We start from the raw sequence: 19,126 nt of genomic DNA, 5'->3' as shown, positions 1-19,126 counted from the left end.
TTCTTGATGCAAAACCGTCCCTGAACTTTGGAATGACATCCAACCGAGAGTCAAAGACGAAAGCCTGATTCCCCCTCCCCGCCCCCCCCCCCAGTAGTCACAATACAGGAATCTTCAAGCCTCATGACTCACTCCATTCTTCTTGGGGAAGGTTCCAGCTCTACCAGTTCAAGCTTGTCCAATCCTGTCGGAACTGCTTTGCCAATGTGCAGGTGTCTCTGTAGGGGTGAAACATTTTGTTCAGTTGCTCTGAGACCACAAAATCTGTTTTAATAGCAATTTTATCCAAAACATTTTTTTTTCAGTATTGGTGAGGGCCTATAGCTTTAAAATTTGTGGTTAACAATTCTTAAAAAGCTTTACTGTAGTTAGCTAAGGAGGAATTATACAGCGCAGTGGTTAAGCCCCTATAGTCTATAGCTAGACAGCCATGGTTCAAATCTCCCTTCACCTGTTCATTAGGGTGTGACTAGTTCTTAATTCTCTCTAAGCCTCGTTTCCCTCTTCTGTGAAGTGAAGATAATAATAGGACATCCCTCAGCAAATGAATGTGAGAACCAGCTAGCACATCGTAAGCACTCAGTAAATGTTATTATTAAAACTATCTTTAACCCTGGAATATAAAATAAAGTTATTTTATAGATTCAGATTTCTTCATATGGCAGGTTTTAAAAGTTGCTACAAATCCTTTTGACACTGTTCCCCTTGAAGAGGCACCCATGTCCCTTCCATTTGAATCTGATCAGGCTTGTGACTGCTTTGACCATTAAAACATGTTGGAAATGACGCTCTGTGGCTTCCAAAGCTAAGTCATGAAAGAACATGCAGCTTCTGCCTCATTTGCTGGAACATTGAGCTGCCATGTACCAAGTGTGACTACCGTAAGGCTTCCATGCTGGAGAGGTGACTTGTATCGCTCTGGCTGACAGTCACATCAGAGCCCAGCCATCCCTGCCTTGGGGCCATGCATTTTGGAAGTGGATTTTCCTGTCCCAACTGTTCCAGCCCTCAACTGCCTGAGTCACCCCCCAGCGTTGGAGTCCTCCCAGCTGAGTCTCCCCATTTCGTGGTATACAGATAAGTCATTACCACTGTTCCTGTCCAAATTCCTGAGTCCATGAATCATAAGCACAATAGAATGGCTATCATTTTATGCCACCACATTTGGGGTGGTTTGTTACATAGCAAGAGTTATATGGCACATTTAGAAAATGATGGATTTAAGGGTAGTCATGGGGGAAAGGGAAAATTTACCCCATGGGAAGATCAAAATCATTAGATCTAATCTTGATCTGTGTGCATACTTTCCAAATATCTGTGAATTTTTAATGATGGCAAAGTTTACTCTCTTCTTTCTAAACTAAGATGCCTGTGTTAATCTGAAGGGCTGGCAGCAAACAGAATGCCATATAAACTCCACAGACTGCGAGGCCCGGAGGGGAAGTACACTAGCCCATGTAGCAGAGACTTCACTTACTTCTGTTCTTGAGAGAGCCGAGGGGAAATGAAAGCTGAAAAGAAAAGCCCTTGGTTTAAACAGACACGATTGCATTCCAACCTATCAGATCAATAATGCAGAGATTCCTCAAATCAATATGCTGAGGCAGTTTTATCAAATGCACTTGCCTATTGATTAATATTCTGACTTTTAAATGTAAATATCCATACCTCTCTGTTGTGATCAGAATTACAGAATATTAAAGCCAGCAAGATACACAATACCCATTTAGATTATCACCCTAATTTTATAAACAAGGAAACTGAGGCTCAGGGAAGCAAGAAAACTCAGTAAGATAAAAGAAGTGCTTTTTACCCATCACTGAAGAATACTCCAATGTCCAGGCCTTTCTTCTGATGCAGAAAAATGTAAGAATAGCAAGTATATCCCCTAGGGGTGTACCCCATTAAATCAGATCACAAGAAAGCTGTATTTTTAGTCTTTTTTTTTTTTTTTGTCTCCTTACAGAAACACCTTCCTGCACCTAAGACATACCATTATATCTTGGTTCTTATTGTCGGTGGGTATTAGAAATGGCCATCTGACACTGCCCTACGGTGTTTGACATCCTTTATACTAAAACATCCAAATAACTTAGAGCTAGGTTCTTGAGCAGAATTTTGTATCCCCTAATGAACTTTCTTTAATTAGGTTACAAAAGCTAGGGAATTCATCTTGTTTCCCTTGGCATGCTGCTGTGGTAACTGCATTTGAATTCTGGTTGCTCCACTGACAGACTGTGTGAGCAAGGCAATGTCTTTTTTTTTTTTAATATTTTATTTATTTGAGAGAGACGGGGGAAGGGGAGGGGCAGAGGGAGAGGGAGAAGCAGGCTCACTGCTGAGCTCGGGGCTTGGGGCTCAGGGCTCGGGTTCGATGATGTGGGGCTCCATGTGGGGGCTCCATGCGGGGGCTTGATGCCAGGACCCTGAGATCATGACCTGAGCCGAAGTCTAGACACTCAGTGGACTGAGCCACCCAGGCACCCCTGAGCAAGGCAATGTCTTAAGCTTCCATTTCTGCTTCTTAACTGAAGCTCATCATCTTGCTATCTTCATCAGCATTGCTGTAAAGATTAAGTCAGGTACTATGATGATGACAACTTTCATGGGGAAAAAATGCTTTCTTTCTCTTTTACTTTTTTTCAAGTATTAGGATCTTTTTAGCCTTAGATGTCTAATAAAGTACAAATAGCCGGGTACTGTTCTTTACCCCCCGGGCCAGAGAAATGTTGTCAGATCTGAAATGAAATGCCTCATTGCATGTTCATTTGTTCTTAATCATAGTCCCAAAGATGTTATTTTAAGAATTTTTACTAATACTTTAGAAACCATGGATTGGCTTCCATGTTACCTTTGGCCAGAAGATTTCAGGTTAAGGCAAGAAAAAAATAAACAAACAAATGAAAAACAATTTGATTACACTATGGTTTTAAAAGATGCACATTATTACCCCCCCAACAAAAAAATGTCAAGTTGTCCAGAAATGAGAGCAGAAAGGCTTGCTTACGGAGGCACAAGTTTTACTTGTTCTCTTAAAAACTTCTTTCGGCACCAAAATGATTCCAAACTCTGCTCCCCACATCTTAGCCAATCAGAGAGGCCTCTTTCAGCTCATGAAACATATGGTTTTAATTTACAAGGGATCATCTATATTTCTTGCCCAGGCCCTCACAGAAGGACTACATTTTAAATCCAATACAAATGCCTATATGTTCTGCAAAAGTTTTCCCAGAGTATACACTATTTCCAATTGCCTAATGACAACAGACTAATTAAAGCAGAGTCATGAGATGGCTCTTTGCATCTGATCTTTGGAGAAACTGAGACTTAAGTAATGTATTTAGCAGTCTTCTTTTATAGTTTAATCTTTGACTTACAGGACAAATTTGGGTAATTATTATCCTACCTTGTTGATGATAATTCAGGGATGGCGATTTCTCTTTCCTTCTATACTTCTATTTTTTAAATGTGTTTTGTGAGATTTGTGTACAAATAATCCACGATTCATATTTAGACCTACCGAATATACCCATCCATATTAAATTTTGGAGTCTTACCATGTTCAAAATGTACATTCTAGCAAATTATAACTGACTCTCAAAAGATAAGTCAGTTTAGGATCTTACTATGAGTCAGCAATAAGTGCCCTGTAAGATAAAAGTCAAGATAATCAAACTTATTGTCTCTTTTGATAAGTTGTTTTAGGAAAAGCAATATAAATTTTTTAAAAAGATGGACCTTTCAAAGAGAGTTTCTAAAGTGAGGCTCTGTGTATAAATGAATCCAAAAACTATCCCATCAATGTCAAGTACAGATTTGTGTAAGAATGAAGGAAAAAAGGAACAAAGAAAAGACACTTAGTTTTAGAATTGTTGCAAAAGAATACAGATGTTTGGGAAGACAAGTATTAGCTTATGCAGAAATTCCTGGGTTGGAAATTCAAGAAGGAATAAGGTAGAGATCTAGTGTGAAAGCTCAGGCAGCGTCTCTAACCTCCAGTGTCTCTGCAAAGGCAGTATGATAGACTCCTAGGTGATGCCTCCCAGGTAGGAGGGAATAGCATAGTCTGAGTTTTCTCTATCACTATCATCTCCCTAATCAATCAATATCACTTCACTAGAAATTCAAAGAAAAGAGTGAACTCCTGACAGGTGAGATACAGAGGTGAGAGTCCAATCTTAGAGTTTCAAACTATATTATGTCTTACAGTTTCAAACTATATTAGGTCCAACCCAGCATTTCTCAAACTGCATTCCACAGAGCACGAATGTCAAGCAAAATATTTACATTCTGGGTCCCAGCGGTGATATCCCTATTATCCTGGCATAGAAAACTATGTTAAATACTGAGGAATTACCGTGATCTGCACATCTCAGAAACCACATTTTCTTCTATAATTTTTAGGAGTAGACGTATTCATATTCTGTTACTCAGTGGAAGCCCATAGACTTTGGTCGGACACAAGGCCTACTCTGCTACTTACTGGCTATAGACCCTTAGACATGTTGCTTAACTACTTTGAGCATTAGACTCTTCATCTATTAAAAGAAGATAATAATTAGTACCTTACTTCAAAGAGTGGTAAAATTTAAGTGACAAAATGTAGTGTACATTAAGAAAAACAATGCCAGATACATATGATTGATGCTCAAAAATATAGCCTTACCCCGTGTTATATCTGTTATTCAACAAAGATACTTCAAGCCTGCCACCCACAAGCCAGCAACAAAACAACTCACCTAAAAGTTCAAGGTCCGCCAGGTTGCATGTGGAGTATTCATCTAACTGCTTGCGTGTCCATGTGCACTCAAGTGTATGTAATTGGAACTGGATCTCTAGCCCTGGTAATTATCCACATTCAACCTGACATAAGCAGTCTGAAGAAACTTCCGAAGATTTGGGAAAGGCCTGATAAAACAAGATCTTTGATATAAGAAGACTTGACAGAGTCTGAAGCTTGAAGAACCAATATCGAGGAGGAACTGGGTTATGTTTATAGTTCTTGCCTAATTGAAATATTTTTATTACAAAGTTCATAATAGTTCATACTTATTTAGTCATTTTTTATATGTGGATCTCAAACCTTTCCACATCCTGAGAAAATAATATATTTTAGATTAAAGTAAAAATAGGCTCTTCTACCATTTTGTTATCCATAGCCTGCATTACCTCCCCAAAAGACTTTCCATAACACTAATTGTCATCAGTTCCAACTGTGAACTGTTCCTGATTTTAATAGCTTCCTCTATAACACAAAGGTTTAATAAATGAAATACTGGATTGGTGTAAAATAAATAGAAAATCTAGGGTTTTTTAACTTTGGAAGACAACTCTCAGGAAAAGATTTCTTTTTTAGTTTTATAAGGTCTTTTTTTTTTTTTTACACAATCTGCTGAGAGAGAACTGCAAAAAACTGACTTTTTAAAAAAAATTAAAAGAGTGATAACTACTGAGAAGAACATAGAAAGGGCTAAAATAAGCATCTAATGAAATTCAAACCAAACAAGGCCAGTTACTTGAAGTTCGTCCCTTAACATTTCTGGGTCTAGTATTTTTCATTATAAACAGGAGAAAATCAGCTAGTTCCTAGGTGATATCTTTAGTTTCTTCCAGTTCCATGATCTGGCAAAAAATACTTTTTTCTTCTCTCTCTCTTTCTATCTTTCTTTTTTTTTTTTTTTAAGATTTTATTTATTTATTTCACAGAGAGATAGCGAGAGCAGGAACACAAGCAGGGGGAGTGGGAGAGGGAGAAGCAGGCTTCCCGCCGAGCGGGGAGCCCAATGTGGGTCTCGCCGAAGGCAGACGACTGAGCCACCCAGGCGCCCCTCTCTCTTTCTTTTTTAATTCTAATAGCATTTCTGAGCCTCCTCCCTAGTAAACTTCACTGTCCAGTGGAAGGTAAAATAAGCTCAAGAATTTCAATAGAACAACTTTTAAAGCAGGAGAGTGTCACCTACTCTGAGGAACAGAACTGAACACTGCCTTATTCCCTGTGCCCCATCCTGTGGGGGAGAAGAGGGTTTGGAGCAATGGTGTTGGTGGATGCTTAATGCATGTGATGCTTCTTGGTAACTAACACGTTAGAATAAATTCACTTTTCACCCAGCCAAGTCACCAAGAATGACCTTGAGGGAATGGAACCCAAGATAGGTAGGTCTTTACAAGACAGGAATGGTAGAAGGAAGATGTTGGTAAAGTTTCTTGGTAAAGTTTCTAAGTATGGTATGCTATCAGCAGAAGAATGAACATCAGGACAGAAGGCTAGAGAAAAAGTGTCCCTGGAAAACTGGTAGGCCAAGATGCTGGAAGGTAAAATGAACAATTATGGACTATGAGTGCTCAAAGGACCTCAGAGAGCACCTTCTTTTCAATAACAAAATTTTTCATGAATTATTGTCAATACACACACATACACTCACATACGATACCTGTTGTACATTTAGTACCTGTTGCATTTTCTTTTAAAAAAATATTAGGAACCCAGAAGTACTTTAAAACAAATATATATTTTATGAATTTACTACATCCATGACTGTTTGAAAAACAATAATATATGTATCTGAGACAAACAGATGTCATTTTGGTTTAATGAGTAAAGATACGACTACACATTCTTGAGAGACACCAACATGCTTGGTGATGAAATTCACAGTGCCCTGTTAGTATGTGGTACAAGTACCACCCATCTCAAGTGGTGACCTTTAGGTCTAGACTAATGTTCAAGGTTCCCAAGCGACAGCGTGCCCCAGGTTCCATCTTTCACAGCCATTCTGAACCCCCCACCCCGTGTATGTGGGAGAAAGTGACCCTTCAAAAGCTCCCTATTGTCTGTATACTGTTCAGCCCAAACTTTTTAGTATGGACTAAAACTTTCTCCTGCCTTCCTTATGATATCTCAGCCACAGTCACTCCTCACCCCCACTCCCTTCAGCAATTTAAGTACTTCAGAGCTTCTCTGTCTTTTGCACCTTCCACCCACCTCTCTATCGGAACACTTCTCACCCATTTCCACTGGCTGGCTGCCTCGCTGAGCTCATTCAGCTTTGAGATGGACAACAGGCTAACTGATCTACCTTTCTATGCCCCACTGCACTTTGCCCTCCTGTAAGGCTGAGCCATGACTTACACATCTTTGTATTCTACTACCTAATATCGCTTATAGCATAAGAGGTGCTTCCTAAGTGTGTATTAAACAAATGAACAGATAAACAAAAGATAGAAAATAACTGTAGAAAAGTATCCCGAGAGTCTAATCAGAGGCCAACAAATCCTAGGTGGAATTAATAATACAATGGCACTTTATTGATAAAACTGAGTCACCTCGTTAAAGCATCATTAAAAAAAACGTAGGCAGAAAACAAGAAGAATGTAAGCAGGTTGAGATGGATTGTGTTGTTTAGAATTAGGAAGGGAATGTGCAGTTGGCTCTTTCGCTTTCAGACTTCTCTGTATTGTTTGTTAAACTGGCATCCCCAGCTCCGCATACCGGTGGAAGACCACCACGCAGCAGCCCAGCCTGTGGCTCCTAACTGGCCCAGGTCTGACACTCCCAGGAGTGGCCCTTGCGCCATGGGCGTCCCCGGGTTTTGGAAGGCTCCTAATAGCTCCCCAACAGCCCAGGCTGTTCGCCAGCGATGCTTCTGCTCCGGTCCGAGGCACTTCTGCGGTCCCGGGCAGCGAGGACGCTCCCGAAGAAAGGTCGTCGGGTTCTCAAGATTTTCTCTCTAAATGTCTAATAGACATCCTCCCTTTGCTTCTGTTTCTGACTTGATTAAAGAGGAGAAAAAGGACTACTAGAAGGATAATAGTAGCGGACGGCGCATCTGGTTTTACTTTTTTCAATTCCGTCAAAGTTTGTGTTTGTGTTTTGTTGTTGTTCTTCATTTGACAGCGATCCCGTGAACTCCTCCTTGGGGAAATGGCGCGTCCAAAGCCCGCCAAGCCCAGGCTGAGAGCTCTAGGACTTATTAGAGTAATATTTTAAACAAAACCTCGACAGACAGAAACTCAAAGGAAGCCGTGCGCTCCTTAAGTCAAAGGCATCTGTTCTGATCGCTGCGCTCGGTTTGCTGTTTGTAACCAGCGTTAAGAGCAGGATTTTTAAACATGAAAATGGATAAAAGAAAAGAAAAGCTAAGTCCCGGGGTCCGCCGACTCCTATTCATTATCTCCAACAGCATATGGGACCATTCTCCCACTAGTCCTCGCCCTTTCTTCCGCAAAAGGAAAGGCAACCAAGCCTGTCCCGCTTCATAGCAAACCCACTCTTTGTGCCTGAGCGGTGCCTCGGCCACCACTACTACCTCCTCCTCCTCCCGCCCCCTTCTCCTCCCGCCCGCCGCCGACTTTCGCTCAAGGAGGCAGGCAGCGGGCGCCCTTTGCGCCGGGAAGCCAGTGCCGCGATTGGGCGACGGTCCCTGAACCTCCAGTTCCGCGTCGGTTTCAAGGCTCCTCCCTCCTGGTGAAAGACAGACTGCGGGGCGCCTGGAAACCGGTCCGAGGGCGCGCTCGAGAGAGGAGAGCGAGCGAGTTGAGGGATTGACACAAATGGTCAGGCGGCGGCGGCGGAGAAGGAGGCGGAGGCGCAGGGGGGAGTCGAGGCCGCTGGGCTGCGGAGAGTTGCACGCTCTACGGCGCCGCGGCCACTAGCGCTGCGCCGCCAGCCGGGAACCAGCGAGCGAAGGGCCAGGAAGGCGGGACGCGACCCCGGCGCGCCGGAGCCACCCGGGCTCTCCCCGCCGCCCACGCTTCATGAATCGCAAGTTTCCGCGGCGGTGGCGGCTGCGGGACGCGGAGCGGGAGCCGGGGGAGCGGGCTGAGCGCGGCTTGGGCTCGACGGAGGGCACCGGCGCGGAGGAGATCTCCCCGGCCGCAGGGGGAGCCGCCGCCGGCTGCGCCACTGCCAGCCCCAGCCGGGCGGCGCCAAGAAAGGAGCCGAGAAAGTATGGCTGAAGAGGAGGCGCCTAAGAAGTCCCGGGCCGCCGGCGGCCGCGCGAGCTGGGAACTTTATGCCGGGGCGCTCCCGGCTGGACGGGTGGCGGAGGGGAGCGGGGACGCGGGCAGCCGCCGCCGCCGCCGCCCCCCAGCTGATTCTGGACGTTTGGCGCGCCGGCTCCTGCTACTGCTTTGGCTCCTGGAGGCTCCGCTGCTGCTGGGGGTCCGGGGGCAGGCGGTGGGCCAGGGGCCGGGCCAGGGGCCCGGTCCGGGGCAGCAGCCCCCGCCGCCGCCGCCGCCTCAGCAGCAGCAGAGCGGGCAACAGTACAACGGCGAGAGGGGCATCTCCATCCCGGACCACGGCTACTGCCAGCCCATCTCCATACCGCTGTGCACGGACATTGCGTACAACCAGACCATCATGCCCAACCTTTTGGGCCACACGAACCAAGAGGATGCGGGCCTCGAGGTGCACCAGTTCTACCCCTTGGTGAAGGTGCAGTGCTCGGCGGAACTCAAATTCTTCCTGTGCTCCATGTACGCGCCCGTGTGCACCGTGCTGGAGCAGGCTCTGCCGCCCTGCCGCTCCCTGTGTGAGCGCGCGCGCCAGGGCTGCGAGGCGCTCATGAACAAGTTCGGCTTCCAGTGGCCTGACACGCTCAAGTGCGAGAAGTTCCCGGTGCACGGCGCCGGCGAGCTGTGCGTGGGCCAGAACACGTCGGACAAGGGCACCCCGACGCCTTCGTTGCTGCCGGAGTTCTGGACCAGCAACCCTCAGCACGGCGGCGGGGGGCACCGTGGCGGAGGCTTTCCGGGGGGCGCCGGCGCGTCGGAGCGAGGCAAGTTCTCGTGCCCGCGCGCCCTCAAGGTGCCCTCCTACCTCAACTACCACTTCCTGGGCGAGAAAGACTGCGGTGCGCCCTGTGAGCCGACGAAGGTGTACGGGCTCATGTACTTTGGGCCCGAAGAGCTGCGCTTCTCGCGCACCTGGATCGGCATCTGGTCAGTGCTGTGCTGCGCCTCCACGCTCTTCACGGTGCTCACGTACCTGGTGGACATGCGGCGCTTCAGCTATCCGGAGCGGCCCATCATCTTCCTGTCGGGCTGCTACACGGCAGTGGCCGTGGCCTACATCGCCGGCTTCCTGCTGGAGGACCGAGTGGTGTGTAACGACAAGTTCTCCGAGGATGGGGCGCGCACAGTGGCGCAGGGCACCAAGAAGGAGGGCTGTACCATCCTTTTCATGATGCTCTACTTCTTTAGCATGGCCAGCTCCATCTGGTGGGTAATTCTGTCGCTCACCTGGTTCCTGGCAGCGGGCATGAAGTGGGGTCACGAAGCCATCGAGGCTAACTCGCAGTATTTTCACCTGGCCGCCTGGGCCGTGCCGGCCATCAAGACCATCACCATCCTGGCGCTGGGCCAGGTGGATGGCGACGTGCTGAGCGGGGTGTGCTTCGTGGGGCTCAACAATGTGGACGCGCTGCGCGGCTTCGTGCTGGCGCCACTCTTCGTGTACCTGTTCATCGGCACGTCTTTCCTGCTGGCCGGCTTCGTGTCCCTCTTCCGCATTCGCACCATCATGAAGCACGACGGCACCAAGACCGAGAAGCTGGAGAAGCTCATGGTGCGCATCGGCGTCTTCAGCGTGCTTTACACGGTGCCAGCCACTATCGTCATCGCCTGCTACTTCTACGAGCAGGCCTTCCGGGACCAGTGGGAGCGCAGCTGGGTGGCCCAGAGCTGCAAGAGCTATGCCATCCCCTGCCCCCACCTCCAGGCGGGTGGAGGCGCCCCGCCGCACCCGCCCATGAGCCCAGACTTCACAGTCTTCATGATCAAGTACCTTATGACGCTGATCGTGGGCATCACGTCAGGCTTCTGGATCTGGTCCGGCAAGACCCTCAACTCCTGGAGGAAGTTCTATACCAGGCTCACCAACAGCAAACAGGGAGAGACCACCGTCTGAGACCCGGGGGCTCAGCCCATTCCCAGCCGTCGGCTTCGTCCCAGCCATCCCCATAAAGCCGGCCCCGTGGAAGCCTTGCCAACCTGGCTACTTGAGGCTTCCTCACTAGCCGTTCACTTTTCGCAGGCTCCTCTTTAACAGCACAGCTCCTGCAAAAGCTTCCGTCCCTGGGGGCAAATGGACTGGAGGGCCCGACTACAGCAGGGGGGATAGACAGACCTCTCTCGTTCTCACACTCTGGTACCAGGACTGTACGCTTTTATGATTGTAAATAGCCTGTGTAAGATTTTTGTAAGTATATTTGTATTTAAATGACGACCGATCACGCGTTTTTCTTTTTCTTTCTCTCCCCCCCCCTTTCTTTTGCTTTTGTTTAAATTTTAATTATTTAGGGCCGTTTAACCATTTGAGGTTTTTCCTTCTTTCCCTTTTCAACGTACTGCAGAGGTAAAACGGGAGCTCGCGGTGCTCTCGCTTGTTCTAGCGCGCCCCTCCCTGCGGCGGTCCGGGTGCGTCTGGGGCTGAGCGGCCCGGGTCACTTCCCGCCTCCTCTTTCTACTCCCCCCTTTCCCTTCAGTGCTTGGGGTCAGGTCTCTTTAGATACAGAACTCCACGGAGCTTCCAAATCGGGGGCGGGGGGGGTGGGGTGGGGGCGGAGGCCTCTGCCCATCCCAGGTGTTTTCTTGTGGGGGAGGGGGGCAGATTGTGAAGGCCTTGTCCCTTTGACTATCCGAAACTGAATTTTTCACCGTCCAGAGCCCCATAGCTTCGAGGAGGCCCCCTGGATATGGACTGTGGCAGTCCCAGCCTCCCTCCACACTGGCCTCCCAATGCCCAGGCACTCCCTCCTTCCACCTAAGTTGGTTAGAGGGTGAGTGGGATAACCAGTGCCAAACTTTTTCATGTCTAATTTTTGGTGGATGAGCTCATTTCATTCTGGTGTCTAAAACCTGGTATGGGTTTGGCCCACGTCACGGAAAGATGTGGTTGCTGAGATTTGGGAAGAGGCAGGAAGCTTTGTGTGGGTTGGGAGAGACTGAAGATGGGGTTTGTAAAATGTTAATTCTAATTGCATACTGATGCCTGGAAAACTGCCTCTAGGACTGAGAGCCCGCATTTAGATTTTACCTTTCTATAAAATGGAAACATTAGGTCACCTGGAAAGCTTTGTTAAGGAGTTGATCTCTGCTTTCCTTAACAGGACAGCAGGACCTACGCTGAATAGGAAAACTTGAAGGAGATTTCGGTGTAATGGACTTCCTCCACATGAAGTGCTCCTTTCTTCTTTTTAACCAAATAATAATTAGACATATATCAGAAACTTTACAATGTAAAAGTTGTACACTTTCAACATGTTATTATGATGATTATTCAGCAACATATTTTGAGGGAGGAACAATCCACATCACTAAAAATAACCTTGTAAGATGCCAGGAGGTAAAGAAGGTGGAATAATTGATGGGGTTAGCTCCTGAAACAAACAAAATATGGGCATGCATGGTAAAGGGAAAGTGTGTGCAGTTCTCCCGCATTGAATCCTGTGTGCTCCTTTTTGGATTTACAGAAATGTGTCAAATGTAAATCTTTCAAAGCCATTTAAAAATATTCACTTTAGTTCCCTGTGAAAGAGAGGAGGAAAGCAGTCCTTCTGGTTGTATTGTTTTAAATTTTAAGAGTTTATCAAAATGCCAGTACTTAGGACCTAAATTTATCTATGTCTGTCATACCCTAAAATGACAATGGTCTTTGGATTTGGTATGCATTTATTCTGTTCACTATCACAAAATCATCTATATTTATAGAGGAATAGAAGTTTATATATATATATAAAATACCATATTTTTAATTTCACAAATAAACAAATCAAAGTTTTGTACAAAATTATATGTTTTTTGTGCCTGAAAAATAGAGCTGGAGCTGTCTGAACTATCTTTGCATTTTATAGTGTCTCATAGCCAACCCCAAAGTATATAAATTCAGGAATTCAATGAAGAAGTCTGTGCTTACACATTCACACTAGCCCTTAAAGAAGTGTCCTACTTGCGGTGTTGGGACTGATTGCCAAGTTCCTAGACAACATCTGCTTTCATGACAGTAACGATATAAAATAGAAGTTTCCAAATTATTTCTTTACTCAAAGAGCATAATTAAAAAGAGAACTCTGATTTTAATATTAAACCTTTTTTTTTTTTTTCCTTTCAGGGGGTAAATTTACATGACTTTTTATAATATGGAGGTTTATTTAAATCATCAGGCACCACCTTGGTCACGATTTTTTTGAGGTACTGTCTTTTATAATCTTCTTGGATATTCCAAAACCATAAATAGGTAATCAATAAATGGTTAACTGATTGTGTGTTTATTAGCATTTTAAACAGTAGTTGGGCGTATAAGGTTGTTTTTGTTGTTTGCTTCAGAAGAACCCATTTTTATATTGTTCAAGGAACCTTTTCCAGAGAAATTATCTAGTTGGTCTACTCTTAGTCAGAATTTATATATATATATATATATATATGTAATGTGTATCTATAGATATATACATATGTATATATGTATCGGTATCTATAGATACACATACGTAAGTATATACACACAATTTTTATAAAATAGAGGTACAAAGTTTACTTACATATTTTACAATATGGAAATAAGGTTATGAGAAATGGAAAATGCCAGATGAAAAACCTCAAATACCTTTGGAAAACAAGTCTCTTATTCCTTTACAGACTAAAAATATTTATATTAAATCTTCCCATGAAAATATTTTGTGATAAAATGACAAGGAACTAAAATGAAGACCATTGATACAATCGAGTTACTTTTGTGGTTATAACACAATTAATTGTCTTTTAAGTCATCATTATTTATTTTAAGGCAAATGAAAAAATTAAATGTAATTGAAAATACAGCATTCAACTTTAAGTAGCAAGATGCAATTTTATGGTCTTTTTTCTTTGTTTCAATCTACTGTGGTAGATATCTGAGAAGGTTTTATTGTGTAGACGTTTTAAAAAAACAATTCTTAGGCCAAATTAAAACATGTCTCCTCTTTAGGTATTTCAATCAGATAATTTCTGGGGGAAAAAAATTTAAGATTATCAATCTCAATGCAAGAAATAAATATAAGGCATTCTTACTGTGGGTGTCCTTATAATGATGTAACTATAAATTTGATGCAAAGGTTTTATAATGCTGGATTTAAATAGCCTTAAGAGACATTTTTAGGTCATCATCAGGCTTTGTTTTTAGGAAACAACTTATTTAAAATTGTATAGCATAGAGAAAGCCAGTGTATTCTTTTGTTTCTTATCATACTAGTGGCAAAACAAGACTTTCTTGGAAAACCATAAAGGTACCCAGAATATGGTCCCATTAGCATGCTGTTTCCATGACAAACCCTAATTTCAGATGGTTTGGTTTGCCTATTTTTTTTAAACCGGCTATCAGTTGGAGTCAATTTTCCCCCTCATGGTGTGCTTGATTCAGCTTTTATAGTAAATGTATACAGAGTATGAAAGCCTTCTGATGCTCTTTAAAAAAAAAAAAAAAGCCATTTTTTTTACTTAAACTTTGTGGGAGCAGAAAGTCATATTTTTAATCTCAGAGCCAGCCAGTGTCAAACATTTGCAAAACAGCTGGACCAGATTTTTCAGTTTGTCTGGGGTAGTCACTTGTCAGCCTAGGTTTACAGTCCTGGTCCTTTTGTCTCCACTGGGCAATGAAGGCTGTAGTTACATCATTCCTAAAGTCCAACATTTAACTAGGAAAGGAGACCTCAGTGAAGAGTTGGTGGCCAATTAAGAAAAAAACTGCCAAAACCACAAACCATTTCAGGACTTGGGTGGCTCCAGATCACTTTCACTGATACCATGTTTTAATCTTTAAAAAATTTTTGTTTTTTTGGAAGATGCCATATTTTCAGGGTGTGTTTGTGTTCAACTCCAGCTACCCTTACCTTCATTGCTTTCTAATCTGTCAGTTGGCTATAGGCCACAATTTATGTAATGGACATGCAATTAATTGAAACCAGTGGTATTACACTGGGTATCTCTGATACATTTCTGCTTATAACACTCTGTGTAACTGGGGCTTGAGAGCTAAGAATCAAAATGTGGTCATTACATATGTCTTGAGGTGGACGCTAGTGATATTGTTATTGAATACTTCACAGAATATAGTCATTTCAAAGTCTTGCAGGATTAATCTGTAGGAGCCAAAATAAGATGCGGAGTACATAGAAGAATTCCCCGGTTACATTACTAAAAAGGAATTGCAATACTACCTTAAATTCGAGGCTTTTATTTTAAGGCCCTGACATTTGAAATGAGGTCTTACAAGGTATGTGCCAAAAAAGGTGAAGTTTTTTTTTTTTTTTTTTTGGTGACTCCTAAGACTTATACCTCTATTTTGAAATGTTGGCATATGCTAATAGCCCTTAGAATTTGAAAAACAGTAGTTGAGCTTCAATCATGATTCAATTTCCTTAAACTTCTTGGGCTTAAATATTTCTGTTCACTTTGGTCATAGCTTTTGACAATGGATTTATTAAGCCATAACAATTATAGTAACAAAATAGCTTATTTGGAACCTAGTGACTAAAAGACAGGTTAAGCTCTAGACCAATTTTCTTAAGTAGTGTCATGATGTGTGGCAACAGCTGTCTCTACCCCATTACAGAACGAAGTTCCTGTCTAAGACTCTCCTGTTGGAGATTTTTGTTTATGAGTTGGTTTGAGACCCAAGTAACAGGTCAAATAAGAGGATTTTTCACAGAAATCTTTCTCATGTAGTGAATTGGCTCAAGTACAATCTATAAGCACATCCCACAATAAACATACAATAAACAGTCTGAGGGTTATCAGTCTTGTAGGTCAAGCAGATTCTTAAATGGCTTGAAGAAAATAAGATATTTTTCAGTGAGATCTCTCTAAACAAATCCTTTTATTTTAAGATGGTGATATTCTAAAGAGGTCTATTTTTGAGTGATAATTCAAATAACACTGCATTTCCTAAAGGAATCATCAATAAACTAGTTGAATGGCGTATTTGTATAACTAATAAGTTTAAAAATCAAGTATTGGAATAGCACTAATTTTGCACATTTTACACCCATGCTATTTTTTTTTAAATAAAATTGACTTGAAGACAATAATTTTAAGTTTTAAAATTTATAATATGCATTTCTCATGTGAAGATCTCAAGAAATTTTATTCACAGGACAGACTTTCAAAACATATTCCTAGGAATATAGTGATGAACATGAAAAGGAACCACTCTTGCTGCTTTGAGATAGGTTCTTTGTGGCCTGGATTTCTTTTCTTTCCTTTTTAAAAACCAAGTATCCTCTAATTTGTAGATATCTCCATGTTTCAGATCTCAATACCTGTTTGAATTAAATTTGCAGGGGAATAACTGCAGGATCCCCCCATAGACAAAGTGTGGCCTTCATTTCCTTTCAAGTTGGCAGCGTGTCCTTGCTTAAATGAAGCACTCTGAGACAGATTGTTCTCTTGCCCTTGGAAATGCTCATCTTCACAAACACAGCAGCAAATACCTGGAAGTCATATAGGCTAGTTAAATGCATATTCCAAATGCCAAGTGCTACTTGATTGTTAGAAGAATTTTTTTTTCCCTTAAAAGTAGATTTAGAGACTATTCTTGACCTTATCTTTCCAACTCTTGGAAAACACTTTCTTTTTTTAAAGTTAACTTCAATAAATCCTCTGTCAAAAACTCAAAACTCAGATAAGATGACCCATTGTTTAGGCTTGCCCAGGGCTGAGTGGTTTCTTGGGATGTTGGACTTTCAATGGTCAAACCAGGAGAGTTCTATGCAAGCTGAGATGATGGGTCACCATGATTCATGGATTAAATTGTGCTCCCCAAATACAGTGAAAGCTTCCATGGTGGTCACTGGTCCAGCATTAATAGTATTCCACTGCAGCGCTAGCCTTTTTTAATATCAGATGAAAAGCCAATGAACACAGCCCTTTGTAACTGATCTTCACAGTGAGTACCAATCAACAGAAGCTGAGTGGAACGTGAAGGTATAATGGAACAAACCACATCGATATCTTGGCCATTCTGCCTTCTGCCTCCTAAAGAAATGGTTCATAGACACAAGAATCTCATTGGCCACTGAGCCCTGTTCTTAACTACTCAAGAAATCAGGTTAAGTGGATATTTTTGTTTTAAAAAAGATCTCAGAAGTATTCCCCTGGAATGAACAGAGTTTTGTTTTGTTTTTGGTTTTGGTTTTTTTTTTTTAAGATTTTATTTATTTATTTGACAGAGAGATAGTGAGAGAAGGAACACAAGCAGGGGGAGTGGGAGAGGGAGAAGTAGGCTTCCCACGGAGCAGGGAGTCTGATGCAGGGCTCAATCCCAGGACCCTGGGATCATGACCTGAGCCGAAGGCGGACGCTTAACGACTGAGCCACCCAGGTGCCCGTTTTTTTTTTTTTTAAATTAATGTTAAAGTTCATTAGATTGTAAGGAACTGTTAGGCTTTTGCATATGTTTATATTTATTTTGCTTTCCTGTATAATAATACGGTCTCCTGAAATGAGTTTACACACTCAAGTGGGGATTATCCCAAATGGCAATATCTCAACACTTAATTTAATTGTCACACTTTTTCTCAGAAGTAAGTAGGTTTAGCATCCATACTTTTCCCAAGCAAAAAGTATCTACAGAAAGGGAAAAGAAGTAGATAAACGTACAATTCTACCATGGTTATTGGGAATGGTGGAATGCAGCATGTGGAACATGCAGTCTATGGTTTTCACATTTCTATTCATATGAAAACGCCTCAGAGTTGCTCCACACTTTTTATATTGAGTTCATCCTTTTTGGCATCCTTCTCATACATCTATTCCTATCATCCTTCTTGCAGTGCACAAAAAATTTCACTGCCTTTGTTGCTGAAACAGAACACACTATTCTTGCTATCTTTTAACTAAACGCAGTGTAAAGGGATAAAAAAGATGTGCAGATAAGGTAATTATTTCAGGAGGTACCTACACATTAGTTTCTAGAGCTGTGATTCTCAACAGGGGTCAGTTTTGCCCCCAGGAGATATTTGACAATATCTTGGCCACACACAACTTTTATTGTCATGACTGATCTGTGGAGTTATTATGGGTACTTAGTGAGTAGAGGCCAGAGAAGCTACTAAACATTTTACAATACACAGGACAGCCCCTGACAACAAAGGATTATCTGATCCAAAGTGCCAAAGTTGAGAAACCCGGATCTGGAGGAATACTGAAAATGGTGAAATATACATGTTTTAAATAATAAAATATATTAGAATTATAAACTAGAGTTGAGAAAAATATGGATTTATTTGTGTCTACAGCATGTGCTTTGCTTTTGACCTACAAATTTTGTTTCAAATTGATGAATAGCTTGATGATATTGCATAACAGTCAATGTCTTCATCTGCTTGGGCTGCTGTAACAATATACCATAGACTCTTAGTTCTGGGGCTTGGGAAGTTCAAGATCAAGGTACCAGCAGATTCAGCTCCTGATCCTGCTTCCTGGCATATAGACAGCCAGCTACCTCTGTGTTCCCATGGCTGCCATGGGGGTGGGAGAGATCTCTCTTTTCCTAAGGGCATTAATCCCATCACGAGGGTCCCATAATAATGAGAGACTCTAAACCTCATTATCTCCCCAACGTCCCACCTCCAAATACTATCACACTGGGGATTAGGGTTTTAACATACGAATTTTGAGGGAAGCAAACATTCAACCAATAACAGTCCATAAAATGCCTGCTTTTATTTTTTAAATCTAGCATCATAATTTCAGTGGGAAGAAATCTGTAAATAACATGAAACAGGTCTACTGAAAAATCTTATAAAGATGTCTGTTTAGTACTATTTTTTATACTTCATATCCCACATTTCCATTTTCTTTTACACATTTCCTTGCATCATTGAAGGTGCTAAAGTGCAGAGGAAAAACTCGGGCCTGGGAGCCAGAAAACCCGTGTTCCTGTATTAACTCTGGGCTAATCGGGTTAAGGTACCTTGGGTGAATCTGACCCACAGGGTTTCATGAGCAAATGGAGATACTAATGATATAATAGATATGAAAGCCTTTTTATAAACAGAGAAGCTCTGTACAAATGTGAAGGGTTTTCACTATCATTCACACTGAGCTAAGTAGGGAAAGAGGTTGAGATATCTTGAAGGCTCCCTCTTACTTTGAC

The 19,126-nt window shown here is 42.8% G+C and overlaps 1 protein-coding gene across 1 annotated transcript; it reads left to right on the top strand.

Moving 5' to 3' along the window:
- Nucleotides 1-7,283: 7,283 nt before the first annotated feature.
- Nucleotides 7,284-13,412, top strand: FZD1 (frizzled class receptor 1). Its single transcript, XM_032402197.1, has one exon. It carries the CDS (start codon nucleotides 8,948-8,950, stop codon nucleotides 10,904-10,906), a length of 1,959 nt encoding a protein of 652 aa, XP_032258088.1. The 5' UTR covers nucleotides 7,284-8,947; the 3' UTR covers nucleotides 10,907-13,412.
- The last annotated feature ends 5,714 nt before the right edge of the window (nucleotides 13,413-19,126 follow it).

The sequence above is a fragment of the Phoca vitulina genome, unplaced genomic scaffold (genome assembly GCF_004348235.1).
Source record: "Phoca vitulina isolate PV1807 unplaced genomic scaffold, GSC_HSeal_1.0 scaffold4, whole genome shotgun sequence".
NCBI classification, from domain to species: domain Eukaryota; kingdom Metazoa; phylum Chordata; class Mammalia; order Carnivora; family Phocidae; genus Phoca; species Phoca vitulina.
Note: the sequence above shows the minus strand (reverse complement) of the source record. Positions and strands in the feature narration are given on the sequence as shown.

Bases quoted from the DNA above. Each gene is read 5' to 3' on its own strand.
- FZD1 (XM_032402197.1), top strand. From the start codon at position 8,948: ATGGCTGAAGAGGAGGCGCCTAAGAAGTCCCGGGCCGCCGGCGGCCGC.